Below are 25,839 nucleotides of genomic sequence, written 5' to 3'. Positions count from 1 at the left end.
TCATATTTCTCTGATTGAAGTTTTCTTTTTACTAAAAATGAAAAAAAAAATATTGTGAGCCTCGTGGGTCTAGCAGTAAGTAGACTTCTGCAAATCCTCAATTTTAGCCCTTGTACACACGGCCGGACATTCCGACAACCAGGATTTTGTCCTATGGATTTTGTCCGAAACTGGTGTTGCATACACATGGTCGGACAAAGTTGTCGGAAAATACGATCGTTCGGAACGTGATGACGTTATTTCGTTACGACGGGACTACGTTCAGGCTAGTAGCCAATAGCTTTGGACTAGGAATTTGATCTGAGCATGCGTGGCACTTTGTCGGATCGGAACTCTCTACAAACGATCGGACTTTGTTGTTGGAAAATTTTACAGCTCAGCTCTAAGCCCCTGTACACGCGGTCGGAGATTCCGACGGAATGTGTCCTATCGGACCGTTTTGTCAGATAATGCGACTGTGTGTGGTCTCCATCGGACTGTTTCCGTCGGACCAAGTTTTCCAACTTGTCCGTAAAATTTTCCGACAAAATGCTCCAATCGGACATACTCCGATCATGTGTAGCCTACTCCGACGGACAAAGTGCCACACATGCTCAGATCAAATTCCTAGACCAAAGCTATTGGCTACTAGCCTGAACGTAGTCCCGTCGTAACGAAATAACGTCATCACATTCTGAACGATCGGATTTTCCGACAACTTTGTCCGACCGTGTGTATGCAACAGTTTCGGCCAAAATCCATCGGACAAAATCCAACGGATTTGGTTGTCAGAATGTCCGACCGTGTGTACAAGGGCTGAAACTTTGTCGGTCGGATATTCCGACGGAAACAGTCCGATGGAGCCCACACATGGTCGGATTATCTGACAACGCGGTCCGATCGTGTGTACAAGGGCTTAGACAAAAAGCAGACAAGTAAAAATCTTGAATATTTAGGATGCCGCTATTTATGAATCACTTCACTATAAAAGATTGTAAAGCACGGAGCTGACCCTTAGAGTATCAATATTTACCGATTGTATCTCTAACTACAGGTAATAAGGAAATAAGGTGTGGATATTGCTCTGCATACCTGCCTCTTGTAAACACGTAGAATCGTTCGCTCTCATTCGCAGCCTTTCCCTTTTTTCTGTACAGTAAAACTCATAATGACCTGGACTGTATGCAAGAAGCTTGTAGTTCAAGGAGCTCACTTGCAAAGAAAACGTTTTGTCAGACATGGACAGAGAGGAGCTAAGACGTTGCATTCATGGCTTTAGCTTGGACAAATGTAAGAAGGGCAATCAGGGCTTCAGCAGAATCCTCATCCAGCTCTTCGGCTTTTTAGGTCATGGGAAATCCGCTTTCATTAACACTTGTATCTACGTCCTGGAAGATGGAGAATATGAGAACTGGGCCAAAGCTATAGAGCAAGATGGAGGCAGTACAACTGAGCGAATCCCATACAAGCTCACAAGAAACATCACACTGGTGGATAATCGAGGATTGAAAAATATGGACGGTTACGAGACCGGAGAGATCTTCGCTCAGCTTGGTGAGTGCCAGAATCATTGAAACGATGATGACTGAGTGACAATTTCTAGGAGCATTGTACAAAGAATATGTACAACAAATGTGACACTGCGCTGTCCAAAACAGAGCAGCTAACGTGCTAAATGTGGATATTTTAGCACAAAACGTAATAAAAATTATATATAGTAAAAGTGTAAGGTAGAGTATAAAGTGTAGCGCTGTATATTACTATGTGAATCTGTACACACATTCATTTAAGAAAGAAAAAGTACAACCACTTGCAATATTATCCCCTTCCCGTCGAGCGTACGCATATCTGCGTACTCGGCTTCCGGGGGTTATACCAGGATGATGCCCGCACCTGCAGGCATCATCCCGGTACCGTTTTTCTCAGCGGGCGATTGGCTTTCCAGCCATAACAACCGCAGCAGCTAAAAGCCTCTCAGCTGTTATGCCGGAGGAGCGGGAGGGGACGTCCCCCCCTCCCGCCACCTCCCACCGCTGTTACCGGTGCTCCCGCTCGATCGGGAGCACCGATTCACGCTCCGATGCCTCCGGCTGCTGGGGAGGAACATGAACGAAGCCGTAATCGGCTTCGTTCCAGTATCCTAATAGTAAACACAGAAGCGACATCATGATGTCTCTTCCCGTTTACTCGGCTGCCAGTGGCGCCGGTTTTAAAAAAAATATCCGGTATTCAGAATCACCGTTTTCGGCGATCTGAATACATTGAAGTGTAAAGGAAGGGTGGGGGGTCTTTTAGACCCCCGATCCCTCCATAAAGAGTACCTGTCACCACCTATTACTGTCTCAAGGGATATTTACATTCCTTGTGACAGCAATAAAAGTGATACTTTTTTTTTTTTTCTTTAAACAATTTAGTCATTTTAAAATAAATAAAAAAGAATAAAAAAAATTTTTTTTTTGAAGCGGCCGCCGTCCCTGCAAGCTCGCGAAGCAAAGAAAACGCATATGGAAGTCGCGCCCGCATATGTAAGGGTATTGCCGCGATCGTCAGAGCGAGCGAAATAATTCTAGCACTAGACCTCCTCTGCAACGCTAGCCTGGTGACCGTAAAAAAAATTAAAGCGTCGCCTATTGAGATTTTTAGGTACCGTACTTTGTCGTCAATCCACAAGTGCGTGCAATTATAAAGTGTGACATGTTTGGTATCTATTTACTCGGCGTAACATTATCTTTCACATTATGCAAAAAAATTGGGCTCATTTTACTGTTTCGTTTTTTTTTTTAATTCATGAAAGTGTCCCTTTTCCCAAAAAGTTGCGTTTAAAACACCGCTGCCCAAATACCGTGCGACATAAAATATTGCAACAATCACCGTTTTATTCTCTAGAGTCTCTGCTAAAAAAATATATATAATGTTTGGGGGTTCCAAGTAATTTTCTAGCAAAAAATATGGATTTTAACTTGTAAACACCATATGCCAAAAATGGGCTTGGTCATCAAAGGGTTATAATACCACAGTGAAGTGTCCACCAATAGTACTGTGTATTAAAGAGGAAGTAAACCCTGATGGGTGTTACTTCCTCTTTCATTCCCTGCAAAGGTAAAGCCTAATGGACTACTGTGCATCGCATCGCATAGTACTCCATTATGTGTGAATTACCTGACACAGGAGCCAGTGAAGTCACCACTGTCCCCTGTAGTCCGCCGCATCTTCTCGGTGGGTCTCGCCGCTCCGCAGCTGTCATTCGGCGAAGCCGCGATGACGTCCCTCTTGCGCATGCGCACGGGAGCCGCCACTCGCGGCATATCGCCGTTGACCGCGGCGCGCGCCGCTGTCTACGGAGCATGCGCCGTAGACAGCGGTGCCTGTCTTTCGGCAAATATCTCCTAAACTGTGTAGGTTTAGGAGATATTTCTTGGACTTACAGGTAAGCCTTAATCTAGGCTTACCTGTCGGTCAAAGAGGTTTGTAAAGGTTTACAACCACTTTAATACCTGTTAATATGCATTCTACAAAAGTGAACCCTGTATGTGAAAAATAAAGCAAAAAAACACTGTGAAAATCTAAACATAAAAAGTCCATATATGAGAGTGAAGTCCCAAGTATAAGAGGAGGATTTAAAAAGGCACTCCAAAAATTATTCTCCGGAACCGTCACCCGAGTGCCGATACCACCACCTCAACAGATATAGGCTTACCGGATACTGTTGACCCAAAATGAACTTATACTCAAGGGGGTCCTATGTGCTTATCACTCTGGGTATAAGGAACAGGCTCCCAGCTCACAAATCGATCAGTCAGACCATAGAGCTTGCCCTCCTCCGATTTCCCAAATATACTTTGGACTTTATCACTTAAAAGAGATCTCCGACACCAGCCGAAAATCCACATAAGACAAAAAGATGTGGCCAAAATAGCGTGATACCGTTTAAAATAAAATTGATTAAAAAATAGTAGCAAACTTACATATATGTAGTTGTTCAAGCGCTTATCAGTAAAATAGGCAGCAGTAGAGTCCTCCCGACGTGTTTCGTCCACTTGGACTTCATCTGGGGTGTCCAAGTATATTTGGGAATCGGAGGAGGGCAAGTTCTATGGTCTGACTGATCGATTTGTGAGTTGGGAGCCTGTTCCTTATAACCAGTGATAAGCACGTAGGACCCCCTTGAATATAAGTTCATTTCGGTCAACAGTATCCGGTAAGCCTATATCTGTTGAGGTGGTGGTATCGGCACTCGGGTGACGGTTCTGGAGAATCATTTTTGGAATGCCTTTTTAAATCTTCATCTTACACTTGGGACTTCACTCTCATATATGGACTTTTTATGTTTAGATTTTCACAGTGTTTTTTTGCTTTATTTTTCACATACAGGGTTCACTTTTGTAGAATGCATATCAACAGGTATTAATACACAGTACTATTGGTGGACACTTCACTGTGGTATTATAATATTACAAGTGGTTGTACTTTTTCTTTATTAAATGAATGTGTGTACAGATTCACATAGTAATATACAGAGCTACACTTTATATATCATTTTTATGACAATTTATAGGAGCATTGTACACAATAGGAATGATTCATGAATGTAAACAGGCTCTTCACTTTGCAAAGGAATTTTCCCTAGAGCTTAGTGAACTTACCTTTAGCAAATAATTTTTTGCGCTATAAACCAAAGAAGAGCGACAATTTTTAAAAAAAACAAACAAACGCAAATCTTTAACTTTTTGCTATAATAATTATCCCATTTTTTTTTTTTATCAAAAAAACTATTTTTTTCCTCAGTTTAGGCCGATACGTATTCTTCTACATATTTTTGGTTAAAAAAAAAACCGCAATAAGCGTATATTGATTGGTTTTTGCAAAAGTTATAGTGTCAAAATAGGGGATAGATTGATGGCATTTTTATTATTATTATTATTTTATTTTTTACTAGCAATGACGGTGATCTGTGATTTTTATCGGGACACATTGGACACTTTTGACACATTTCTGGGACCATTGACAATTATACAGCGATCAGTGCTATAAAAATGCACTGATTACTGTATAAATGTCACTGGCAGGGAAGGCGAACATGGGGGGCGGGGGGGGCGATCAAGGGGTTAATTGTGTTCCCTAGGTGTGTTTTAACTGTGAGGGGGATGGGACTGTCTAGGAGGAGAGAGAGATCAGCGTTCAAACATAGTAGGAACACACGATCTGTCTTTACTCCCCTGAAAGAACCGGGATCTGTGTGCTTACACACACAGATCCCGGTTCTCACTCTGTCACGAGCGATCGTGGGAACCCAGCGGTCATCATGCCCACCAGGCACTCGCGTCTGATCCAGGCACACGCTTGCCCCTAGTAGCCAAAAGACGAAAGCGACGTAAGGTAATGTTGTTTCGGCCCAGCTGTGCCGTTCTGCTGCAGTGAAACTGCAGCGGCTGGTTGGCGAGTGGTTAAAGCGTTCAAGATTTTTTTTCCCCCAAATAACAAACGTGTTATCGTTACCTGTTCTGTGGAGTGGTTTTGCACAAAGCAGCCCTGTCCCCTGCTGGTGCTCCTGGTGCCTCGCCCCGGCTGAGTGCCCTCAGAGTTGCCTCTGTGTGTTTCTTAGATGCACAGAGTGGAGAAATGTTTACTCAGCACACCAAGGATTCCTCTGAAGGGTCTGAAGCTTTATTCTCATGGTCACATGATACACATACACCAATGTTTCCGAGCCGCGCAGGTCAAGAACAGTGTTTCTCACAAGAGCAGCAGTTCTCAGCTAAATAAATAGGTTATAAGCCAACTGACCGTTGACTCTCTAGTGAAGGGCAATGGTTCTTACAAGAGCAACGGTTCTCATAAGGGCAATGGTTCTCACAAGGATAGCGGTTCTCACAAGAGCAGCAGTTCTCATAAAGGCAACGGTTCTCATAAGGGCAATGGTTCTAACAAGAGCAACGGTTCGCACAAGGATAACGGTTCTCACAAGAGCAGTGGTTATCATAAGGGCAACGGTTCTCACAAGAGCAGCAGTTCTCAGCCAAAGAAATAGGTTATAAGCCAACTGACCACTGATTCACTACTGAAGGGCAATGGTTCTTACAAGAGCAACGGTTCTCATAAGAGCAATGGTTTTCACAAAAGCAGCGGTTCGCACAAGGATAACAGTTCTCACAAGAGCAACGGTTCTCATAAGGATAGCGGTTTTCACAAGAGCAGTGGTTCTCAAAAGAGCAGCAGTTCTCAGCCAAATAAGTAGGTTATAATCCAACTGACCGCTGACTCACTAGTGAAGGGCAATGGTTCTTACAAGAGCAACGGTTCTCATAAAGGCAAAGGTTCTCACAAAAGCAGCAGTTCTCATAAGGGCAATGGTTCTAACAAGAGCAATGGTTCTCACAAGGATAGCGGTTCTCACAAGAGCAACGGTTCTCATAAGGGCAACGGTTCTCACAAGAGCAGTGGTTCTCATAAGGGCAACGGTTCTAACAAGAGCAACAGTTCTCACAAGGATAGCGGTTCTCACAAGAGCAACGGTTCTCATAAGGGCAATGGTTCTCACAAGAGCAGTGGTTCTCATAAGGGCAACAGTTCTCATAAGGGCAATGGTTCTAACAAGAGCAATGGTTCGCACAAGGATAACGGTTCTCACAAGAGCAGTTGTTCTCATAAGGGCAACAGTTCTCACAAGAGCAGCAGTTCTCAGCCAAAGAAATAGGTTATAAGCCAACTGACCACTGACTCACTAGTGAAGGGCAATGGTTTTTACAACGGTTCTCATAAGGGCAATGGTTCTCACAAGGATAGCGGTTCTCACAAGAGCAGCAGTTCTCATAAGGGCAACGGTTCTCATAAGGGCAATGGTTCTAACAAGAGCAACGGTTCGCACAAGGATAACGGTTCTCACAAGAGCAGTGGTTCTCATAAGGGCAACGGTTCTCACAAGAGCAGCAGTTCTCAGCCAAAGAAATAGGTTATAAGCCAACTGACCGCTGATTCACTAGTGAAGGGCAATGGTTCTTACAAGAGCAACGGTTCTCATAAGAGCAATGGTTTTCACAAAAGCAGCAGTTCGCACAAGGATAACAGTTCTCACAAGAGCAACGGTTCTAACAAGAGCAACGGTTCTCACAAGGATAGCGGTTTTCACAAGAGCAGTGGTTCTCAAAAGAGCAGCAGTTCTCAGCCAAATAAGTAGGTTATAAGCCAACTGACCGCTGACTCACTAGTGAAGGGCAATGGTTCTTACAAGAGCAACGGTTCTCATAAAGGCAACGGTTCTCACAAGAGCAACGATTCTCACAAAAGCAGCGTATCTCAAAAGGGCAATGGTTCTAACAAGAGCAACAGTTCTCACAAGAGCAGCAGTTCTCAGCCAAATAAATAGGTTATAATCCAACTGACCGCTGACTCACTAGTGAAGGGCAATGGTTCTTACAAGAGCAACGGTTCTCATAAGAGCAACGGTTCTCATAAGAGCAACAGTTCTCATAAGAGCAGTGGTTTTCACAAAAGCAGAGGTTCTCATAAGGGCAACGGTTCTCACAAGAGCAACTGTTCTCACAAGGATAGCGGTTCTCACAAGAGCAGCAGTTCTCAGCCAAATAAATAGGTTATAAGCCTGCTGACCGCTGACTCACTAGTGAATAAAATGGGGTGATCCAACTCTTGTGGGGTTAATGATTTGTAAGACAAATAGGGTTCTATGACATGCACTTGTGACCAGAGGACCCGTGGATTCTAATATTTACCAGACGTGAGCTTTGACCATTCTCTGGTGGTCATTTGTTTCCGGTAAGCCCCCAACTGTCGCACATGGGTGGCGCGCTCTTCTACTTTGGGTCTTTTGGTCTTGACTTTTTTCTGCTGACACTCCTGCATTGAAAGTATTGAACTATAACAACTTTTTCTTCCAGGAACTGATACTTACTCCAGCTGTCTCTGGGGACTTTATATACCTTAATATATCTGGGACTACTACTGTATATGTTCAGCTTTTCCCTGAATTTGTTTTATTCATGCACATATTTTGTGTTTTTTGGGGTTGCACGTTATGTATCTACTGTAGGTTTATATGAATAAGTTACGTTATGCCGCACATTTCATATTTTCACACTTTTTCAGGTAACCTGCTACCTCTGGGTAAAGTTGATTGGCCCAAAGGATTTGAGCTTGTCGATCGGATCACTAGAGCAGAGAAATCAATGACAACGTCTGATTTCATATTTCCAGTATTTGTACACAGGTAAGAGAATCATGTTATTGCTCATGAAAACCATTTTCGTAATGATTATACTGTATGCAGCTCCAGAGCACCCCTCCCTTCCCTGTGCTGCTGCTGGGAAGAAGCTGGAGGCAGAGATGAGGGGATGCTGTGGTTACATGTGGAAGAGCAGGATCTGTGAGTGCACCCCTAAGTGAAAATGCCCAAATTGGGCCCAACGTGTCAATATTTTGTGTTGCCACCATTATTTTCCAGCACTGACTTAACATTCTTGGGCATGGAGGTCACCAGAGCTTCACAGGTTGCCACTGGAGTCCTCTTCCCCTCCCCCATGATGACATCACGGAGCTGGATGATGTTGGAGACCTTGCGCTAGCAGTAAGGATAGGCTGTAACCTCTGGCAAACAATTGCAATCACTGGTTGATCTGCTGCAGTAAACTGATTTTGAGTCTACCTGCTATTTTTTCTATGTCTCAGAATGGAGGGGGGGGGGGGGCCCAAGAAAATGTTTTCCCAGGGCCCAATCAAAATTAAAGACGGCCCTGCTCCTCCATGACGACATCACAGAGCGGGTGGATGTTAGCGACCTTGAGCTCCTCCACCTTCCATTTGAGGATGCCCCAAAGATGATCAATAGGGTTTAGGTCTGGAGACATGCTTGGCCTGTCCATCACCTTTACCCTCAGCTTCTTTAGCAAGGCAGTGGTAGTCTTGGAGGTGTGTTTGGGGTGGTTATCATGTTGGAATACTGCCCTGCGGCCCAGTCTCTGAAGGGAGGGGATCATGCTCGGCTTCAGTATATCACAGTACATGTTGGCATTCATGGTCCCCTCAATGATCTGTAGCTCCCCAGTGCCGGCAGCACTCATGCAGCCCCAGACCATGACACCCCCACCACCATGCTTGACTATAGACAAGACACACTTGTCTTTGTCCTCCTCACCTGGTTGCCCCCACACACGCTTGTCACCATCTGACACCAAATACGTTTATCTTGGTCTCATCAGATCACAGGACGTGGTTCCAGTAATCCATGTCCTTAGTCTGCTTGTCTTCAGAAAACTGTTTGTGGTCTTTCTTGTGCATCATCTTTAGAAGAGGCTTCCTTCTGGGACGACAGCCATGCAGACCAATTTGATGCAGTGTGGAGCGTATGGTCTGAGCACTGACAGGCTGACCCCCCCACCCCTACAACCTCTGCAGCAATGCTGGCAGCACTCATATGTCTATTTCCCAAAGACAACCTCTGGATATGACGCTGAGCACGTGACCTCAACTTCTTTGGTGGACCATGGCAAGGCCTGTTCTGAGGGGAACCTGTCCTGTTATACCGCTCTATGGTCTTGGCCACCATGCTGCAGCTCAGTTTCAGGGTCTTGGCAATCTTCTTATAGCCTAGACCATCTTTATGTAGAGCAACAATTCTTTTTTTCAGATCCTCAGAGAGCTCTTAGCCAGTAGGTGCCATGTTGAACTTCCGGTGACCAGTATGAGGGAGTGAGAGCGATAACACCAAATTTAACACACCTGCTCCCCATTCACACCTGAGACCTTGAAACACTAACGAGTCACATGACACCGGGGGAGGGAAAATGGGCCCAATTTGGACATTTTCACTTAGGGGTGTACTGACTTTTGTTGCCAGCGGTTTAGACATTAATGGCTGTGTGTTGAGTTATTTTGAGGGGACAGGAAATTTACACTGTTATACAAGCTGTACACTCACTACTTTACATTGTAGACAAGTGTCATTTCTTCACATGAAAAGAATTTAGAAGAAAATATTTACAAAAATATTTACAAAAATGTGACTGAGGGGTGTACTCACTTTAGTGAGATACTGTTATTTTTATTGCGCTTCAAGCTTCAAAAAGCACTTTTTAAAAACTCCAACTGTGTAGAGGCATGTGCATATCTCCCTGAGTACTAATGCCCTGTACAGACAATCGGACATTCTGACAACAAAACCGTGGATTTATTTCCAACGGACGTTGGCTCAAACTTGTCTTGCATACACACGGTCGCATAAATGTTGTCGGAAATTCCGATCGACAAGAACGCGGTGACGCGCAACACATATGACGAGCCGAGAAAAATAAAGTTCAATAGCCAGAGCGGCTCTTCTGCTTGATGCCGAGCATGCGTGGAATTTTTGTGCGTCTGAATTGTGTACACACGCTCGGAATTTACGACAACAGATTTTGTTGTGGGAAAATTTGAGATCCAGCTCCCAAATTTTTGTTGTCATGAAATTCCGAAAAACAAATGTCCTATGGAGCCCACACACAGTCAGAATTTCCGACCACAAGCTCCCATCGAACATTTGTTGTCGGAAATTCCGACCGCGTGTGCGCGGCATAAGTGTGGGAAATATTTTACAATTTTTTCAGTGTTTTACTGAATTGCCAATCTATTAGCAGTAGATATTTGGGAAAGAATGGGCCCCCGTTGTCCTTGTTCCTAACTGCTAATGTTCACATTGGTTGTGCTCTCAACCAAACTTTCAAACCATCCAATGGCTGGTGTCATAATTGATCACATGTGCAGCATTATTGCAGTTGAAGAATTGTTAGTGGCCAAGAAGGCAGCTTCCTTGACTGAAAACGATAGAAGGGTTTACTTCCACTTTAAGAAAAAAAAACTCATAAAAAACCATGTGTTCAGTGCCCGGCATCTAGATTATGGGCCGGCACATGTAGATTAGGGGGCGCCCCTTATGGACCGACCGCCACTGATTGTTACTTGTTATTATTGCAATTTATATGCTGCATTGCTCGTGCATTTCTAAAGATCATCAGTCGTTTTACCTCCTTTTCTCTTGCCATTATCAGTTGTATTTGACAAATTTTCATTGCCATCCACGTAATGCATATGTATGTATGCAAAGGTAATGGGCTTTTAACACCCACACACCACACATTCATGTCCAAGGTTTCTCACTGCCCGCTTCCAGAACAGTGACTGAGCTGTCATCGACAGCACTAGGTCTCTAGCCATGATTAGGAGCAAGCAGGATGGGATCCCAATCATGTGGCCACTGTGGCAGCCAATCACAGTGGTCATGTGTCTGGGCATTCCACAATCTCTTAGCAGCAGGGATCTGATCTACCCGTCAGCTAGCTGTGATTGACAGGTAGATCGAATAGGAAGCTGTCATGGGGCCCCCTACTGGTCAGTCCACCCACTTACTATTGGGAGCTGTGTCGGCGGCTGGTGGTGTAGCACCTCCCACACAACTCACATACTTCAAAGTCTTGCAGGACGCGGCTGCTAACGGGAACTGAGTTCCTGTTGTGGAAAAAGTACAGGAACTCCGTTCCCATGCGTTCTCTCAGGACTTGAGCCCTGGGCATTCCCCCCTCCCCACGGGGTGTAAAGACCCACATAAAGGGACATCGGAACTGAATGGAAATGGGTTAAACTAATAAAAAAAAGAATAATACCAGAACTAATCTTTTACTTTGTTCTTTTCGCAGTGTGAAAAAGTCAATCTCACCAGAAGAGCAAGAAAATATGAAGAAGGTACTGCTGAAATCAAGAGACCTAACAGGTACAAGGTCCGAAAAAAGTGCTATTGCGTTGGCTCAAGTATTTCCAATAAAATTGCAAATTCCAAATGAAAGAATTTATTCAAACTTCTAGAAGAGATGTGATGTGAGTTACCAGAGTGCCCTGCAGTTTAATAAGCCACATACAATGAGGGAAAATAACGATCGTCTCCCCTGCAGATTGTCTAAGTTTTGCCCACTTACAGAGAAATGAAGGGTCCATCATTTTTATTATAGGTGTATTTTAAATGATAGAGACAGAATATCAACCAAAAATCCCAAAAAAACCACATGATACAAATGTTATAAATTGAGTTGCAGTTCAGTGAGTGAAATAAGTATTTGATCACCAAGCAAAACATGACTTGGTAGTTGGTGGAGAAACCCTTGTTGGCGATCACAGAGGTCAGACGTTTCTTGTAGGTGGTGACCAGGTTTGCACATCTCAGGAGGGATTTTGGTCCCTTCTTGTTTTTAGATCTTCTTTAAATCCTTACGTTTCTTGACTGTTGCTTGACAACTCGAAGTTTCAGCTCCCTCCATAAATTTTCTATAGGATTAAGGTCTGGAGACTGGCTAGACCACTCCATGACCTTAATGTGCTTCTTCTTGAGCCACTCCTTTGTTGCCTTTGCCTATATTTTGGGTCATTGTCATGCTGAAAGACCCATCCATGACCCATCTTCAGTACTCTGGCTGAGGGAAGAAGGTTCTCATCCAAGATTTTACAATACATGGCCCCCGTCCATTGGCTTCTCAATGCGGCAAAGTCGGCCTGTACCTTTAGCAGAGAAACAGACCCAGAGAAAGAATCGGCCACCCCCGGGTGACAACCATAGAGATTTCCGGAGATTTCTATGACCGTTGGAGGCCTGGGTGCAACGGTATGACATCCGGGCCGTGGATGTAAACAAAGCCACGATCACGGTTGGTAAGCATGAGATTGTGGATTATTTTTTTCCGATCTCATGCTTTCCAGCCTGGAGGAGAGATGTGGGGTCTTATTGATAGTGATGGACGAACTTCCGACGGGACGTTTCGCGAACGCGAAACGCGAACGGACACAAACGTTCGCGAAAACGACCGTTCGCCGCGGGCTCCATTGACTTCAATGGGAGGCGAATTTCGCAAACCTTTAGGTCGAATTTGCGGCCACGGGGTAATTATTAGGGGGTAGCACGTAGTCCCACCACCTGGACAATAGCATAATACATGTATGAGGTGAATTTGGGATCGATAACTACAAGCATTTTTTTTTTATTTGGGAAATTGTTCTGACAATTCAGGACTATGGAGCTAATGAAGGCAATGGAGGAGAGGGAAGGTCAGGGACCAGGGTAGGCAAACAAGAGGGTGCAGGAGATACAGAGCACTGACAGCAGCACCGTAATACAGAGCACTGACATCAGCACCGTGACATACAGCGCTGACAGCAGCTCCGTGACATACAGCGCTGACAGCAGCTCCGTGACATACAGCGCTGACAGCAGCTCCGTGACATACAGCGCTGACAGCAGCTCCGTGACATACAGCGCTGACAGCAGCTCCGTGACATACAGCGCTGACAGCAGCACCGTGACATACAGCGCTGACAGCAGCTCCGTGACATACAGCGCTGACAGCAGCTCCGTGACATACAGCGCTGACAGCAGCTCCGTGACATACAGCACTGACAGCAGCTCCGTGACATACAGCGCTGACAGCAGCTCCGTGACATACAGCGCTGACAGCAGCACCGTGACATACAGCGCTGACAGCAGCTCCGTGACATACAGCGCTGACAGCAGCTCCGTGACATACAGCGCTGACAGCAGCTCCGTGACATACAGCGCTGACAGCAGCTCCGTGACATACAGCGCTGACAGCAGCTCCGTGACATACAGCGCTGACAGCAGCTCCGTGACATACAGCGCTGACAGCAGCTCCGTGACATACAGCGCTGACAGCAGCTCCGTGACATACAGCGCTGACAGCAGCTCCGTGACATACAGCGCTGACAGCAGCTCCGTGACATACAGCGCTGACAGCAGCACCGTAAGCAGCCCCAGGAGGAAGTCAGCACAGCACAGGGATGGTGTGATCCCCTCATAATAAGAACCCCCAGGAGGAAGTCAGCACAGCACAGGGATGGTGGGAGCCCCTCATAATAAGAACACCCAGGAGGAAGTCAGCACAGCACAGGGATGGTGGGAACCCCTCATAATAAGCAGCCCCAGTAGAAATATGACACCGCTCAACCTCTTCAAAGAGGAGGGTAGGGGCATATAGTACGGTGTGCTTTTTTGGGTCAGGGAAGTGAGCCAAATGAATTAAGAAGGTCTGTGTGCTTGATTCCAAAAATTGTTTATAGACATATACATGGTCTACTGATCACATGTGTTGAATTCCTCCGAGATCCATGCCTCATTCATTTTTAGAAATGTGAGGTAGTTAACACTGTGGTGAGCTAGGCGAGTACGCTTATCGGTCACAATCCCCCCTGCTGCGCTGAACGTCCTTTCGGACAGGACACTGGATGAGGGGCAAGCCAACAGTTCGATTGCAAATTGGGCAAGCTCTGGCCAGAGGTCAAGCCTGCCCACCCAGTAGTCTAGGGGTTCATCACTCCTCAGAGCGTCCACATCGGCCGTTAACCCAATGTAGTCGGACACCTGACGGTCTAGGCGTTCCCTGATGCTGGATCCGGATGACACCTGTCGATGGGTCGGCTGAAAGAATGACCTCATATCCGAAGTCACCAACACATCTTCAAACCGGCCTCTTCTTGCAGGCGCTGTTGGATTGGTACCCGCAAATCCTTCTCTGGGAGTGGGAATTGCTCCTCTGCCAGCGCACGCAAAAGCAGAATGCAGCATTTCTCGAAGCAAGGCCTGGAAGTGCTGCATTCTGACAGCCCTCTGCGACGGCGGTAACATTTCCGCCATTTTGTGTTTGTACCGGGGGTCTAAGTACGTTGCCACCCAGTACTGGTCCTTGACCCTCATGCTTTTTATACGGGGGTCCCTATTAAAACACTGGAGCATGAAGGCCCCCATTTGCACTAAAGTGGAAGCGGTGTGGTGGCCTGGCTCCTGCTCATCATCCAGGATAATGTCGTCCTCTTCATTCTCCTCTCCCCATCCTCGCACAACAGGGATCCCAGAAAGGTTTAAAGCATGCTCTTCTTGCTCCTGCTCATCCGCCCCGGCACCATCCTCCTCTGACTCCTCATCAGACTCCTGTTGTTGACTTGTCTCAGATAGAGTAGCCCCCCCTGGGAATTCATCCAGCATTGCGACTTCCTCATCTTCCCGCTCCTGCTCCTCCACAGCCTGATCAATGACACGACGCAATGCACGCTCCAGAAAGAAGGCATAAGGTACCATGTCACTGATGGCGCCATGGCTGCGACTGACCAGTTTGGTGATCTCCTCAAATGGCCGCAGAAGTCTGCATGTGTCGCGCATGAGCAGCCACTGGCGCGGTGAAAAAAAACCCAGCTCCCCAGAACCGTTTCTTTCGCAGAGTTCATACAGGTAGACGTTAACTGCACGTTTCTGCTGGAGCAGCCTATCAAGCATATAGAAGGTTGAGTTCCATCGCGTCGGGCAATCGCAAATAAGACGTCTGACCGGCAGATGGTGTCGCCGCTGAATGTCAGCAAGGCGAGCCATGGCCGTGTAAGATCTTCTGAAATGGGCCGAGATTTTCCTTGCCTGCCGCAAGATGTCCTGGACCCCAGGGTATTTGACAAGGAATCGCTGCACGACCAAGTTTAAGACGTGTGCCATGCACGGCACGTGCGTGATTTTGCCCTGTTTCAATGCGCTAAGCAGATTGGCACCGTTGTCACACACCACTTTACCAACTGTCAAATTGAGCGGTGTTAGCCACTCATCTGCCTGTGAACGCAAAGCTGAAAGGAGTGCCGGGCCAGTGTGGCTCTTTGCTTCCAGGCACAACAGACGCAGCACGGCATGGCAACGTCTCACCTGGCATGTGGAATAGGTTCTGGGGAGCTTGGGCGGTGCAGTGGAAGAGACGCTAGCAGCGGAAAAGGAGGAGGCAGCTGAGGAGGAGAGGGAGGAGGATGGAGTAGGAGGAGGAGAAGAAGAGTCAGGCCTGCATGCAATCCGTGGCGGTAAAACCAAATCTACACGGGTGCCACGGGTTACATGCTTGACGGCCGTCAGAAGGTTCACCCAGTGGGCAGTAAAACTGATATACCTTCCCTGCCCGTGTTTGCTAGACCACGTGTCTGTGGTCAGATGTATCTTGGCACCGACACTGTGTGCCAGAGATACATTCACTTGCCGCTGAACATGGCCATATAGCTCTGGGATGCCCTTCTCTGAGAAATACTTCCTTCCTGGGACCTTCCATTGTGGTGTTCCAATGGCCACAAATTTGCGAAAGGCCTCCGAGTCCACCAGTTTATATGGCAGTAGTTGGCGGGCTATGAGTTCTGACAAGCCAGCCGCCAACCGTTGGGCAAGAGGGTTATCCGGCGTCATCATTTTTTTACGCTCAAACATTAGGCCCACGGAAGCCTGCCTTTTTGCAGAAAAATGTGAGCTTGGCGTGATGGAAGGTGGAGTGGAGGACAATTGTGAGGAGAGAGGAGAAGGAGAAGTAGAAGACGAGGCTGGACGGTGAGAGCCTGCAGTGTGGCTTTGTGTGTTCCGTTGCTCCCACTGGGCTCGGTGATGGCTGCTCATGTGCCTTCTTAAGGCGGTCGTCCCTAGGTGAGTATTGGGCTTACCGCGACTAACGCGTTGACTGCAAAGATTGCAGATGGCAACGCTATTGTCAGCAGCGGACACGTTAAAAAAAGCCCACACTGCGGAGCCATGTGCCGGTGTCCTGGGAGCGCCAGATGTGACCGTACATGGTCGATGACTCGCTCCTGATACATTTGCAGTCTGCTTTGTCCCTGCTGTGCAATGTAAGTCATTGCTGCTTCTCCTCCCTATCTGCTGGTCCATATCTCCCTCTGAACTCCCCTCCTCTTCCTCTCTTGTGGGCACCCACGTGACATCACTAGACACGTCATCATCAACGTCACCTTCCCCACCGCTATAAGTAGAGTAGGCAGCAACACCGGGGACCAACCTCCTCCTTGGGCTGATCTGGGTACTGGCGTCAGACTGCTGAGTAGCGCTTGTTGCTACCTCCTCTTCCTGATCCAATACCAAGAGTGGCTGCGCATCAGAAATGTCCTCTTGATATGGATCGGAAAATAATTCCAGTGACTCAAGCGGAAGGTATGTGGTGGTGGTGGTGGTGGTCGTGTTGTTGGTGGTAGTGTCTTTGGGGGTGCACATAGCAGAGAGTGAAGAAGAGGGTGCAGATCGAGAGGATGAGGAGGGTGCAGAAGAGTAAGGCTGAGCGAGCCACTCAACCAAGTCTGGTGCATCCTTTAAAGTAATTGAACGCACCTTCTGCAACTTCCCACTTTGGCTCAAGCCTGTTGCTCCTGCCCTACCCCTACCACCCCTGCGGAAGGGCCTGCCTCTTCCTCTGCATGTCATTTTTTAAATGACCCTGTGACAAAACTCTTAGTCCCTATACCGCTGAAGGACTGCTGCAGTATAGGTGAGCGGTCAGCAGTGGTGCACGTCAACCCTATCTATTGTGGACCTATAGCGGTCCTTACAGAACAGCAGACTGTACCGCACTCAAGCCTATGTACCGTAGCACCCTATACCAAGTTACCAGTCCTTATAAGAACTTTTGTGGACCAAGCAGGTTGTGTATTAGTGTTTAGCAGACTGTACGTCAGTCCCTATACCGCTGAAGGACTGCTGCAGTATAGGGCAGCGGTCAGCAGTGGTGCACGTCAACCCTATCTATTGTGGACCGATAGCGGTCCTTACAGAACAGCAGACTGTACCGCACTCAAGCCTATGTACCGTAGCACCCTATACCAAGTTACCAGTCCTTATAAGAACTTTTGTGGACCAAGCAGGTTGTGTGTTAGTGTTTAGCAGACTGTGCGTCAGTCCCTATACCGCTGAAGGACTGCTGCAGTATAGGGCAGCGGTCAGCAGTAGTGCACGGCAACCCTATGTATTGTGGACCGATAGCGGTCCTTACAGAACAGCAGACTGTAACGCACTCAGGCCTATGTACCGTAGCACCCTATACCAAGTTACCAGTCCTTATAAGAACTTTTGTGGACCAAGCAGGTTGTGTGTTAGTGATTAGCAGACTGTACGTCAGTCCCTATACCAATGAAGGACTGCTGCAGTATAGGGCAGCGGTCAGCAGTAGTGCACGGCAACCCTATGTATTGTGGACCGATAGCGGTCCTTACAGAACAGCAGACTGTAACGCACTCAGGCCTATGTACCGTAGCACCCTATACCAAGTTACCAGTCCTTATAAAAACTTTTGTGGACCAAGCAGGTTGTGTGTTAGTGTTTAGCAGACTGTGCGTCAGTCCCTATACCGCTGAAGGACTGCTGCAGTATAGGGCAGCGGTCAGCAGTGGTGCACGTCAACCCTATCTATTGTGGACCGATAGCGGTCCTTACAGAACAGCAGACTGTACCGCACTCAAGCCTATGTACCGTAGCACCCTATACCAAGTTACCAGTCCTTATAAGAACTTTTGTGGAACAAGCAGGTTGTGTGTTAGTGATTAGCAGACTGTACGTCAGTCCCTATACCAATGAAGGACTGCTGCAGTATAGGGCAGCGGTCAGCAGTAGTGCACGGCAACCCTATGTATTGTGGACCGATAGCGGTCCTTACAGAACAGCAGACTGTACTGCACTCAGGCCTATGTACCGTAGCACCCTATACCAAGTTACCAGTCCTTATAAAAACTTTTGTGGACCAAGCAGGTTGTGTGTTAGTGTTTAGCAGACTGTGCGTCAGTCCCTATACCGCTGAAGGACTGCTGCAGTATAGGGCAGCGGTCAGCAGTAGTGCACGGCAACCCTATGTATTGTGGACCGATAGCGGTCCTTACAGAACAGCAGACTGTACTGCACTCAGGCCTATGTACCGTAGCACCCTATACCAAGTTACCAGTCCTTATAAGAACTTTTGTGGACCAAGCAGGTTGTGTGTTAGTGATTAGCAGACTGTACGTCAGTCCCTATACCAATGAAGGACTGCTGCAGTATAGGGCAGCGGTCAGCAGTAGTGCACGGCAACCCTATGTATTGTGGACCGATAGCGGTCCTTACAGAACAGCAGACTGTACTGCACTCAGGCCTATGTACCGTAGCACCCTATACCAAGTTACCAGTCCTTATAAAAACTTTTGTGGACCAAGCAGGTTGTGTGTTAGTGTTTAGCAGACTGTGCGTCAGTCCCTATACCGCTGAAGGACTGCTGCAGTATAGGGCAGCGGTCAGCAGTAGTGCACGGCAACCCTATGTATTGTGGACCGATAGCGGTCCTTACAGAACAGCAGACTGTACTGCACTCAGGCCTATGTACCGTAGCACCCTATACCAAGTTACCAGTCCTTATAAGAACTTTTGTGGACCAAGCAGGTTGTGTGTTAGTGATTAGCAGACTGTACGTCAGTCCCTATACCAATGAAGGACTGCTGCAGTATAGGGCAGCGGTCAGCAGTAGTGCACGGCAACCCTATGTATTGTGGACCGATAGCGGTCCTTACAGAACAGCAGACTGTAACGCACTCAGGCCTATGTACCGTAGCACCCTATACCAAGTTACCAGTCCTTATAAGAACTTTTGTGGAACAAGCAGGTTGTGTGTTAGTGATTAGCAGACTGTACGTCAGTCCCTATACCAATGAAGGACTGCTGCAGTATAGGGCAGCGGTCAGCAGTAGTGCACGGCAACCCTATGTATTGTGGACCGATAGCGGTCCTTACAGAACAGCAGACTGTAACGCACTCAGGCCTATGTACCGTAGCACCCTATACCAAGTTACCAGTCCTTATAAGAACTTTTGTGGACCAAGCAGGTTGTGTGTTAGTGATTAGCAGACTGTACGTCAGTCCCTATACCAATGAAGGACTGCTGCAGTATAGGGCAGCGGTCAGCAGTAGTGCACGGCAACCCTATGTATTGTGGACCGATAGCGGTCCTTACAGAACAGCAGACTGTACTGCACTCAGGCCTATGTACCGTAGCACCCTATACCAAGTTACCAGTCCTTATAAAAACTTTTGTGGACCAAGCAGGTTGTGTGTTAGTGTTTAGCAGACTGTGCGTCAGTCCCTATACCGCTGAAGGACTGCTGCAGTATAGGGCAGCGGTCAGCAGTAGTGCACGGCAACCCTATGTATTGTGGACCGATAGCGGTCCTTACAGAACAGCAGACTGTAACGCACTCAGGCCTATGTACCGTAGCACCCTATACCAAGTTACCAGTCCTTATAAGAACTTTTGTGGACCAAGCAGGTTGTGTGTTAGTGATTAGCAGACTGTACGTCAGTCCCTATACCAATGAAGGACTGCTGCAGTATAGGGCAGCGGTCAGCAGTAGTGCACGGCAACCCTATGTATTGTGGACCGATAGCGGTCCTTACAGAACAGCAGACTGTAACGCACTCAGGCCTATGTACCGTAGCACCCTATACCAAGTTACCAGTCCTTATAAAAACTTTTGTGGACCAAGCAGGTTGTGTGTTAGTGTTTAGCAGACTGTGCGTCAGTCCCTATACCGCTGAAGGACTGCTGCAGTATAGGGCAGCGGTCAGCAGTGGTGCACGTCAACCCTATCTATTGTGGACCGATAGCGGTCCTTACAGAACAGCAGACTGTACCGCACTCAAGCCTATGTACCGTAGCACCCTATACCAAGTTACCAGTCCTTATAAGAACTTTTGTGGAACAAGCAGGTTGTGTGTTAGTGATTAGCAGACTGTACGTCAGTCCCTATACCAATGAAGGACTGCTGCAGTATAGGGCAGCGGTCAGCAGTAGTGCACGGCAACCCTATGTATTGTGGACCGATAGCGGTCCTTACAGAACAGCAGACTGTACTGCACTCAGGCCTATGTACCGTAGCACCCTATACCAAGTTACCAGTCCTTATAAAAACTTTTGTGGACCAAGCAGGTTGTGTGTTAGTGTTTAGCAGACTGTGCGTCAGTCCCTATACCGCTGAAGGACTGCTGCAGTATAGGGCAGCGGTCAGCAGTAGTGCACGGCAACCCTATGTATTGTGGACCGATAGCGGTCCTTACAGAACAGCAGACTGTACTGCACTCAGGCCTATGTACCGTAGCACCCTATACCAAGTTACCAGTCCTTATAAGAACTTTTGTGGACCAAGCAGGTTGTGTGTTAGTGATTAGCAGACTGTACGTCAGTCCCTATACCAATGAAGGACTGCTGCAGTATAGGGCAGCGGTCAGCAGTAGTGCACGGCAACCCTATGTATTGTGGACCGATAGCGGTCCTTACAGAACAGCAGACTGTAACGCACTCAGGCCTATGTACCGTAGCACCCTATACCAAGTTACCAGTCCTTATAAGAACTTTTGTGGAACAAGCAGGTTGTGTGTTAGTGATTAGCAGACTGTACGTCAGTCCCTATACCAATGAAGGACTGCTGCAGTATAGGGCAGCGGTCAGCAGTAGTGCACGGCAACCCTATGTATTGTGGACCGATAGCGGTCCTTACAGAACAGCAGACTGTAACGCACTCAGGCCTATGTACCGTAGCACCCTATACCAAGTTACCAGTCCTTATAAGAACTTTTGTGGACCAAGCAGGTTGTGTGTTAGTGATTAGCAGACTGTACGTCAGTCCCTATACCAATGAAGGACTGCTGCAGTATAGGGCAGCGGTCAGCAGTAGTGCACGGCAACCCTATGTATTGTGGACCGATAGCGGTCCTTACAGAACAGCAGACTGTACTGCACTCAGGCCTATGTACCGTAGCACCCTATACCAAGTTACCAGTCCTTATAAAAACTTTTGTGGACCAAGCAGGTTGTGTGTTAGTGTTTAGCAGACTGTGCGTCAGTCCCTATACCGCTGAAGGACTGCTGCAGTATAGGGCAGCGGTCAGCAGTAGTGCACGGCAACCCTATGTATTGTGGACCGATAGCGGTCCTTACAGAACAGCAGACTGTAACGCACTCAGGCCTATGTACCGTAGCACCCTATACCAAGTTACCAGTCCTTATAAGAACTTTTGTGGACCAAGCAGGTTGTGTGTTAGTGATTAGCAGACTGTACGTCAGTCCCTATACCAATGAAGGACTGCTGCAGTATAGGGCAGCGGTCAGCAGTAGTGCACGGCAACCCTATGTATTGTGGACCGATAGCGGTCCTTACAGAACAGCAGACTGTACCGCACCCAAGCCTATGTACCGTAGCACCCTAGACAGACCAAGTTACCAGTCCTGATAAAGAGCTTTGTGGAACAAGTGAGTTGTGAATGATTAGCAGACTGCAGCAGAAGGGCAGCAGTCAAGTATAATATTCTTTCTATATTTGGAAGAAAGAATATTATACGTGTACAAGCCTATTACCGTACCACTGATACCAGTCCTGAAAAGAACCTTTGTGGAACTAATAGTAACAGCAAGTCTTTAAAATTATCCTCACTGCCTGACACACTGCTTCCTGCCTGTCCCTATACAAATTGGCAAAAAAGAGTAGGCTGGAACGATTAGCTGGAACAGCTCTTTTGTGGACCTGATAGTAACAGCTAATGATGATGATGATGATGATGATGAAGAAAGACTAATCTGGCTGAGCTGTCCCTAAAATAGCAGCATACAGCGCTCTGTCCCTTTATCTAAACTGACAAAAGAAACTCAGGCTGCTGACCTAACACCTATACCAGTCCTGAAAAGAACTTTTGTGTACCAAATAGCTAGCGTTTTCTCTGTCCCTACTCCACACAGGATCCTTTCCCTACAGTGACAGAAGAAAGAATGTAAAATGGCCACCGGATCGGGTGTATTTATAGGTTAGGGGGAATGTCCAAGTGTCCATGAGCTGTCATGTCTCAATTGGTTGTCCTGTAACACATGATAAACGTGTCACGAAAGGTTAAAGTTCTTGTATACATTAAACACGTAAGTCCGCCGGGGCGAACGACGGAAAAAGGCGTTCGAACCCGCGGACGGCGAAAGTCGGAAATTCGCCGCGAAACGACCGCCGGGCGAACCGTTCGGCCATCACTACTTATTGACCCCCGCATCTCTCCATAAAGAGAAAAAAATAAAAAATATAGATAAAAAAAAAATTTTTTTAAAGCACCCCTGTCCCCGGAAGCTCACGCTCAGAAGCGAACGCACATGTAAGTCCCGCCAAAATAATCAAAAAAATAATAATTAAAAGAAAGGGAAAAAAATAAAAGTAAAATAAAGTAAAAAAAATATATATAATATTAATTTAAATAATAAATTAAAGCACCCCTGTCCCTGGAAGCTCACCCTCAGAAGCGAATGCACATGTAAGTCCCGCCCACATGTGTAAACACTGTTCTAACCACACATGTGAGGGATTGCCGTGTGCGTTAGAGCGCGAGCGACAATTCCAGCACTAGACCTCCTCTTTATCCCTAAACATGTAACCTGTAAAAAAAAAAATGTAAAGCGTCGCCTATGGAGAAAACCGAAGTTTTTCATCATTCCATTGAGTGTTTGCCAATTTAAATTGTGACATGTTGGGTATCTATTTACTCGGTGTAACATCACCTTTCACATAATATAAAAAATTGTGCTAACTTTACTGTTTTGTTATTTTTTTAAGATTTTTTTTCCCCAAAAAAGCGTTTAAAAAATTGTTGCGCAAATACAGTAAGAGATAAAAAGTTGCACGACCACAATTGTATTCCCTAGGGTGTCTGGTAAAAAAAAAAAAAATATATATATATATATATATATGTATATATACGTATATATATATACAGTGCCTTGCGAAAGTGTTCGGCCCCCTTGAACTTTTCAACCTTTTGCCACATTTCAGGCTTCAAACATAAAGATATAAAATTTTTATTTTTTTTGAAGAATCACCAACAAGTGGGACACAATTGTGAAGTGGAACGAAATCTATTGGATTTTTGAAACTTTTTTAACTAATAAAAAAAATGAAAAGTGGGGCGTGCAAAATTATTCCGCCCCCTTGCGTTAATACTTTGTAGAGCCACCTTTTGCTGCGATTACAGCTGCAAGTCGCTTGGGGTGTCTCTATCAGTTTTGCACATCGAGAGACTGAAATTCTTGCCCATTCTTCCTTGCAAAACAGCTGGAGCTCAGTGAGGTTGGATGGAGAGCGTTTGTGAACAGCAGTTTTCAGCTCTTTCCACAGATTCTCGATTGGATTCAGGTCTGGACTTTGACTTGGCCATTCTAACACCTGGATACGTTTATTTGTGAACCATTCCTTTGTAGATTTTGCTTTATGTTTGGGATCATTGTCTTGTTGGAAGATAAATCTCCGTCCCAGTTTCAGGTCTTTTGCAGACTCCAACGGGTTTTCATCCAGAATGGTCCTGTATTTGGCTGCATCCATCTTCCCCTCAATTTTCACCATCTTCCCTGTCCCTGCTGAAGAAAAGCAGGCCCAAACCATGATGCTGCCACCACCATGTGTGACAGTGGGGATGGTGTGTTGAGGGTGATGAGCTGTGTTGCTTTTACGCCAAACATATCGTTTTGCATTGTGGGCAAAAAGTTCGATTTTGGTTTCATCTGACCAGAGCACCTTCTTCCACATGTTTGGTGTGTCTCCCAGGTGGCTTGTGGCAAACTTTAGACGAGACTTTTTATGCATATCTTTGAGAAATGGCTTTATTCTTGCTACTCTTCCATAAAGGCCAGATTTGTGCAGTGTACGACTGATTGTTGTCCTATGGACAGACTCTCCCACCTCAGCTGTAGTTCTCTGCAGTTCATCCAGAGTGATCATGGGCCTCTTGGCTGCATCTCTGATCAGTCTTCTCCTTGTCTGAGCTGAAAGTTTAGAGGGACGGCCAGGTCTTGGTAGATTTGCAGTGGTCTGATACTCATTCCATTTCAAAATGATCACTTGCACAGTGCTCCTTGGGATGTTTAAAGCTCGGGAAATCTTTTTGTATCCAAATCCGGCTTTAAACTGATCCACAACAGTATTACGGACCTGCCTGGTGTGTTCCTTGGTCTTCATGATGCTCTCTGCGCTTTCAACAGAACCCTGAGACTATCACAGAGCAGGTGCATTTATACAGAGACTTGATTACACACAGGTGGATTCTATTTATCACCATCAGTCATTTAGGACAACATTGGATCATTCAGAGATCCTCGCTGAACTTCTGGAGTGAGTTTGCTGCACTGAAAGTAAAGGGGCCGAATAATTTTGCACGCACCACTTTTCAGTTTTTTATTTGCTAAAAAAGTTTAAAATATCCAATAGATTTCATTCCACTTCACAATTGTGTCCCACTTGTTGGTGATTCTTCACAAAAAATAAAATTTTTATATCTTTATGTTTGAAGCCTGAAATGTGGCAAAAGGTTGAAAAGTTCAAGGGGGCCGAATACTTTCGCAAGGCACTGTATATATATATATATATATATATATATATATATATATATATATATATATATATATATATGTATATATATATATATATATATATGTATATATATGTATATATATATATATATATATATATATATGTATATATATGTATATATATATATATATATATATATATATATATATATACACATATACACATATATATATATATATATATATATATATATATAATGTTTGGGGATCCTGTGTAATTTTCTAGCAAAAAAATTGTACCACAGTTTTATTCCCTAGGGTGACGGGTAAAAAAAATATATATATATATATATAATGTTTGGGGATCCTGTGTAATTTTCTAGAAAAAAAATTGTACCACAGTTTTATTCCCTAGGGTGTCTGGTAAAAAAAAAAAAAAAAAATATATATATATATAATGTTTGGGGGTTCTGTGTAATTTTCTAGAAAAAATAAATGATGATTTTTACATGTAGGAGAGGAGTGGCAGAATAGGACCGGTATGGATGTGGTTAACATGGGAAACCAGTCATATCTCTATATTTGTTCCTCAGGTGTGTACCCCATCGTTGTCCTCACCCACAAGACCAGTGGGAAACTGACAGACACAGAGAACGTGTTTCGGGACATGGGCATGGAAAGA

At 45.9% G+C, this 25,839-nt stretch overlaps 1 protein-coding gene across 1 annotated transcript in view; it reads left to right on the top strand.

Annotated features, from left to right (window-relative positions):
* Window positions 1-953: 953 nt before the first annotated feature.
* Window positions 954-25,839, top strand: part of LOC144000387 (uncharacterized) — a 25,440-nt gene continuing 554 nt past the window's right edge. Inside the window, exons 1-4 of the mRNA XM_077494195.1 lie at window positions 954-1,533; window positions 8,080-8,200; window positions 11,658-11,731; window positions 25,751-25,839. The exon at window positions 25,751-25,839 is cut by the window's right edge and continues 554 nt beyond it. Of these exons, the coding sequence (XP_077350321.1) occupies window positions 1,218-1,533; window positions 8,080-8,200; window positions 11,658-11,731; window positions 25,751-25,839 (600 nt within the window). The 5' untranslated portion in view covers window positions 954-1,217. The remainder of the gene's footprint in view (window positions 1,534-8,079; window positions 8,201-11,657; window positions 11,732-25,750) is intronic.

The sequence above is a fragment of the Lithobates pipiens genome, unplaced genomic scaffold (assembly GCF_037356315.1).
Source record: "Lithobates pipiens isolate NorthernLeopardFrog02 unplaced genomic scaffold, aLitPip1_a1.2 Scaffold_22, whole genome shotgun sequence".
In the NCBI taxonomy this organism is placed as follows: domain Eukaryota; kingdom Metazoa; phylum Chordata; class Amphibia; order Anura; family Ranidae; genus Lithobates; species Lithobates pipiens.
This window is presented reverse-complemented; position numbering and strand designations above follow the sequence as displayed.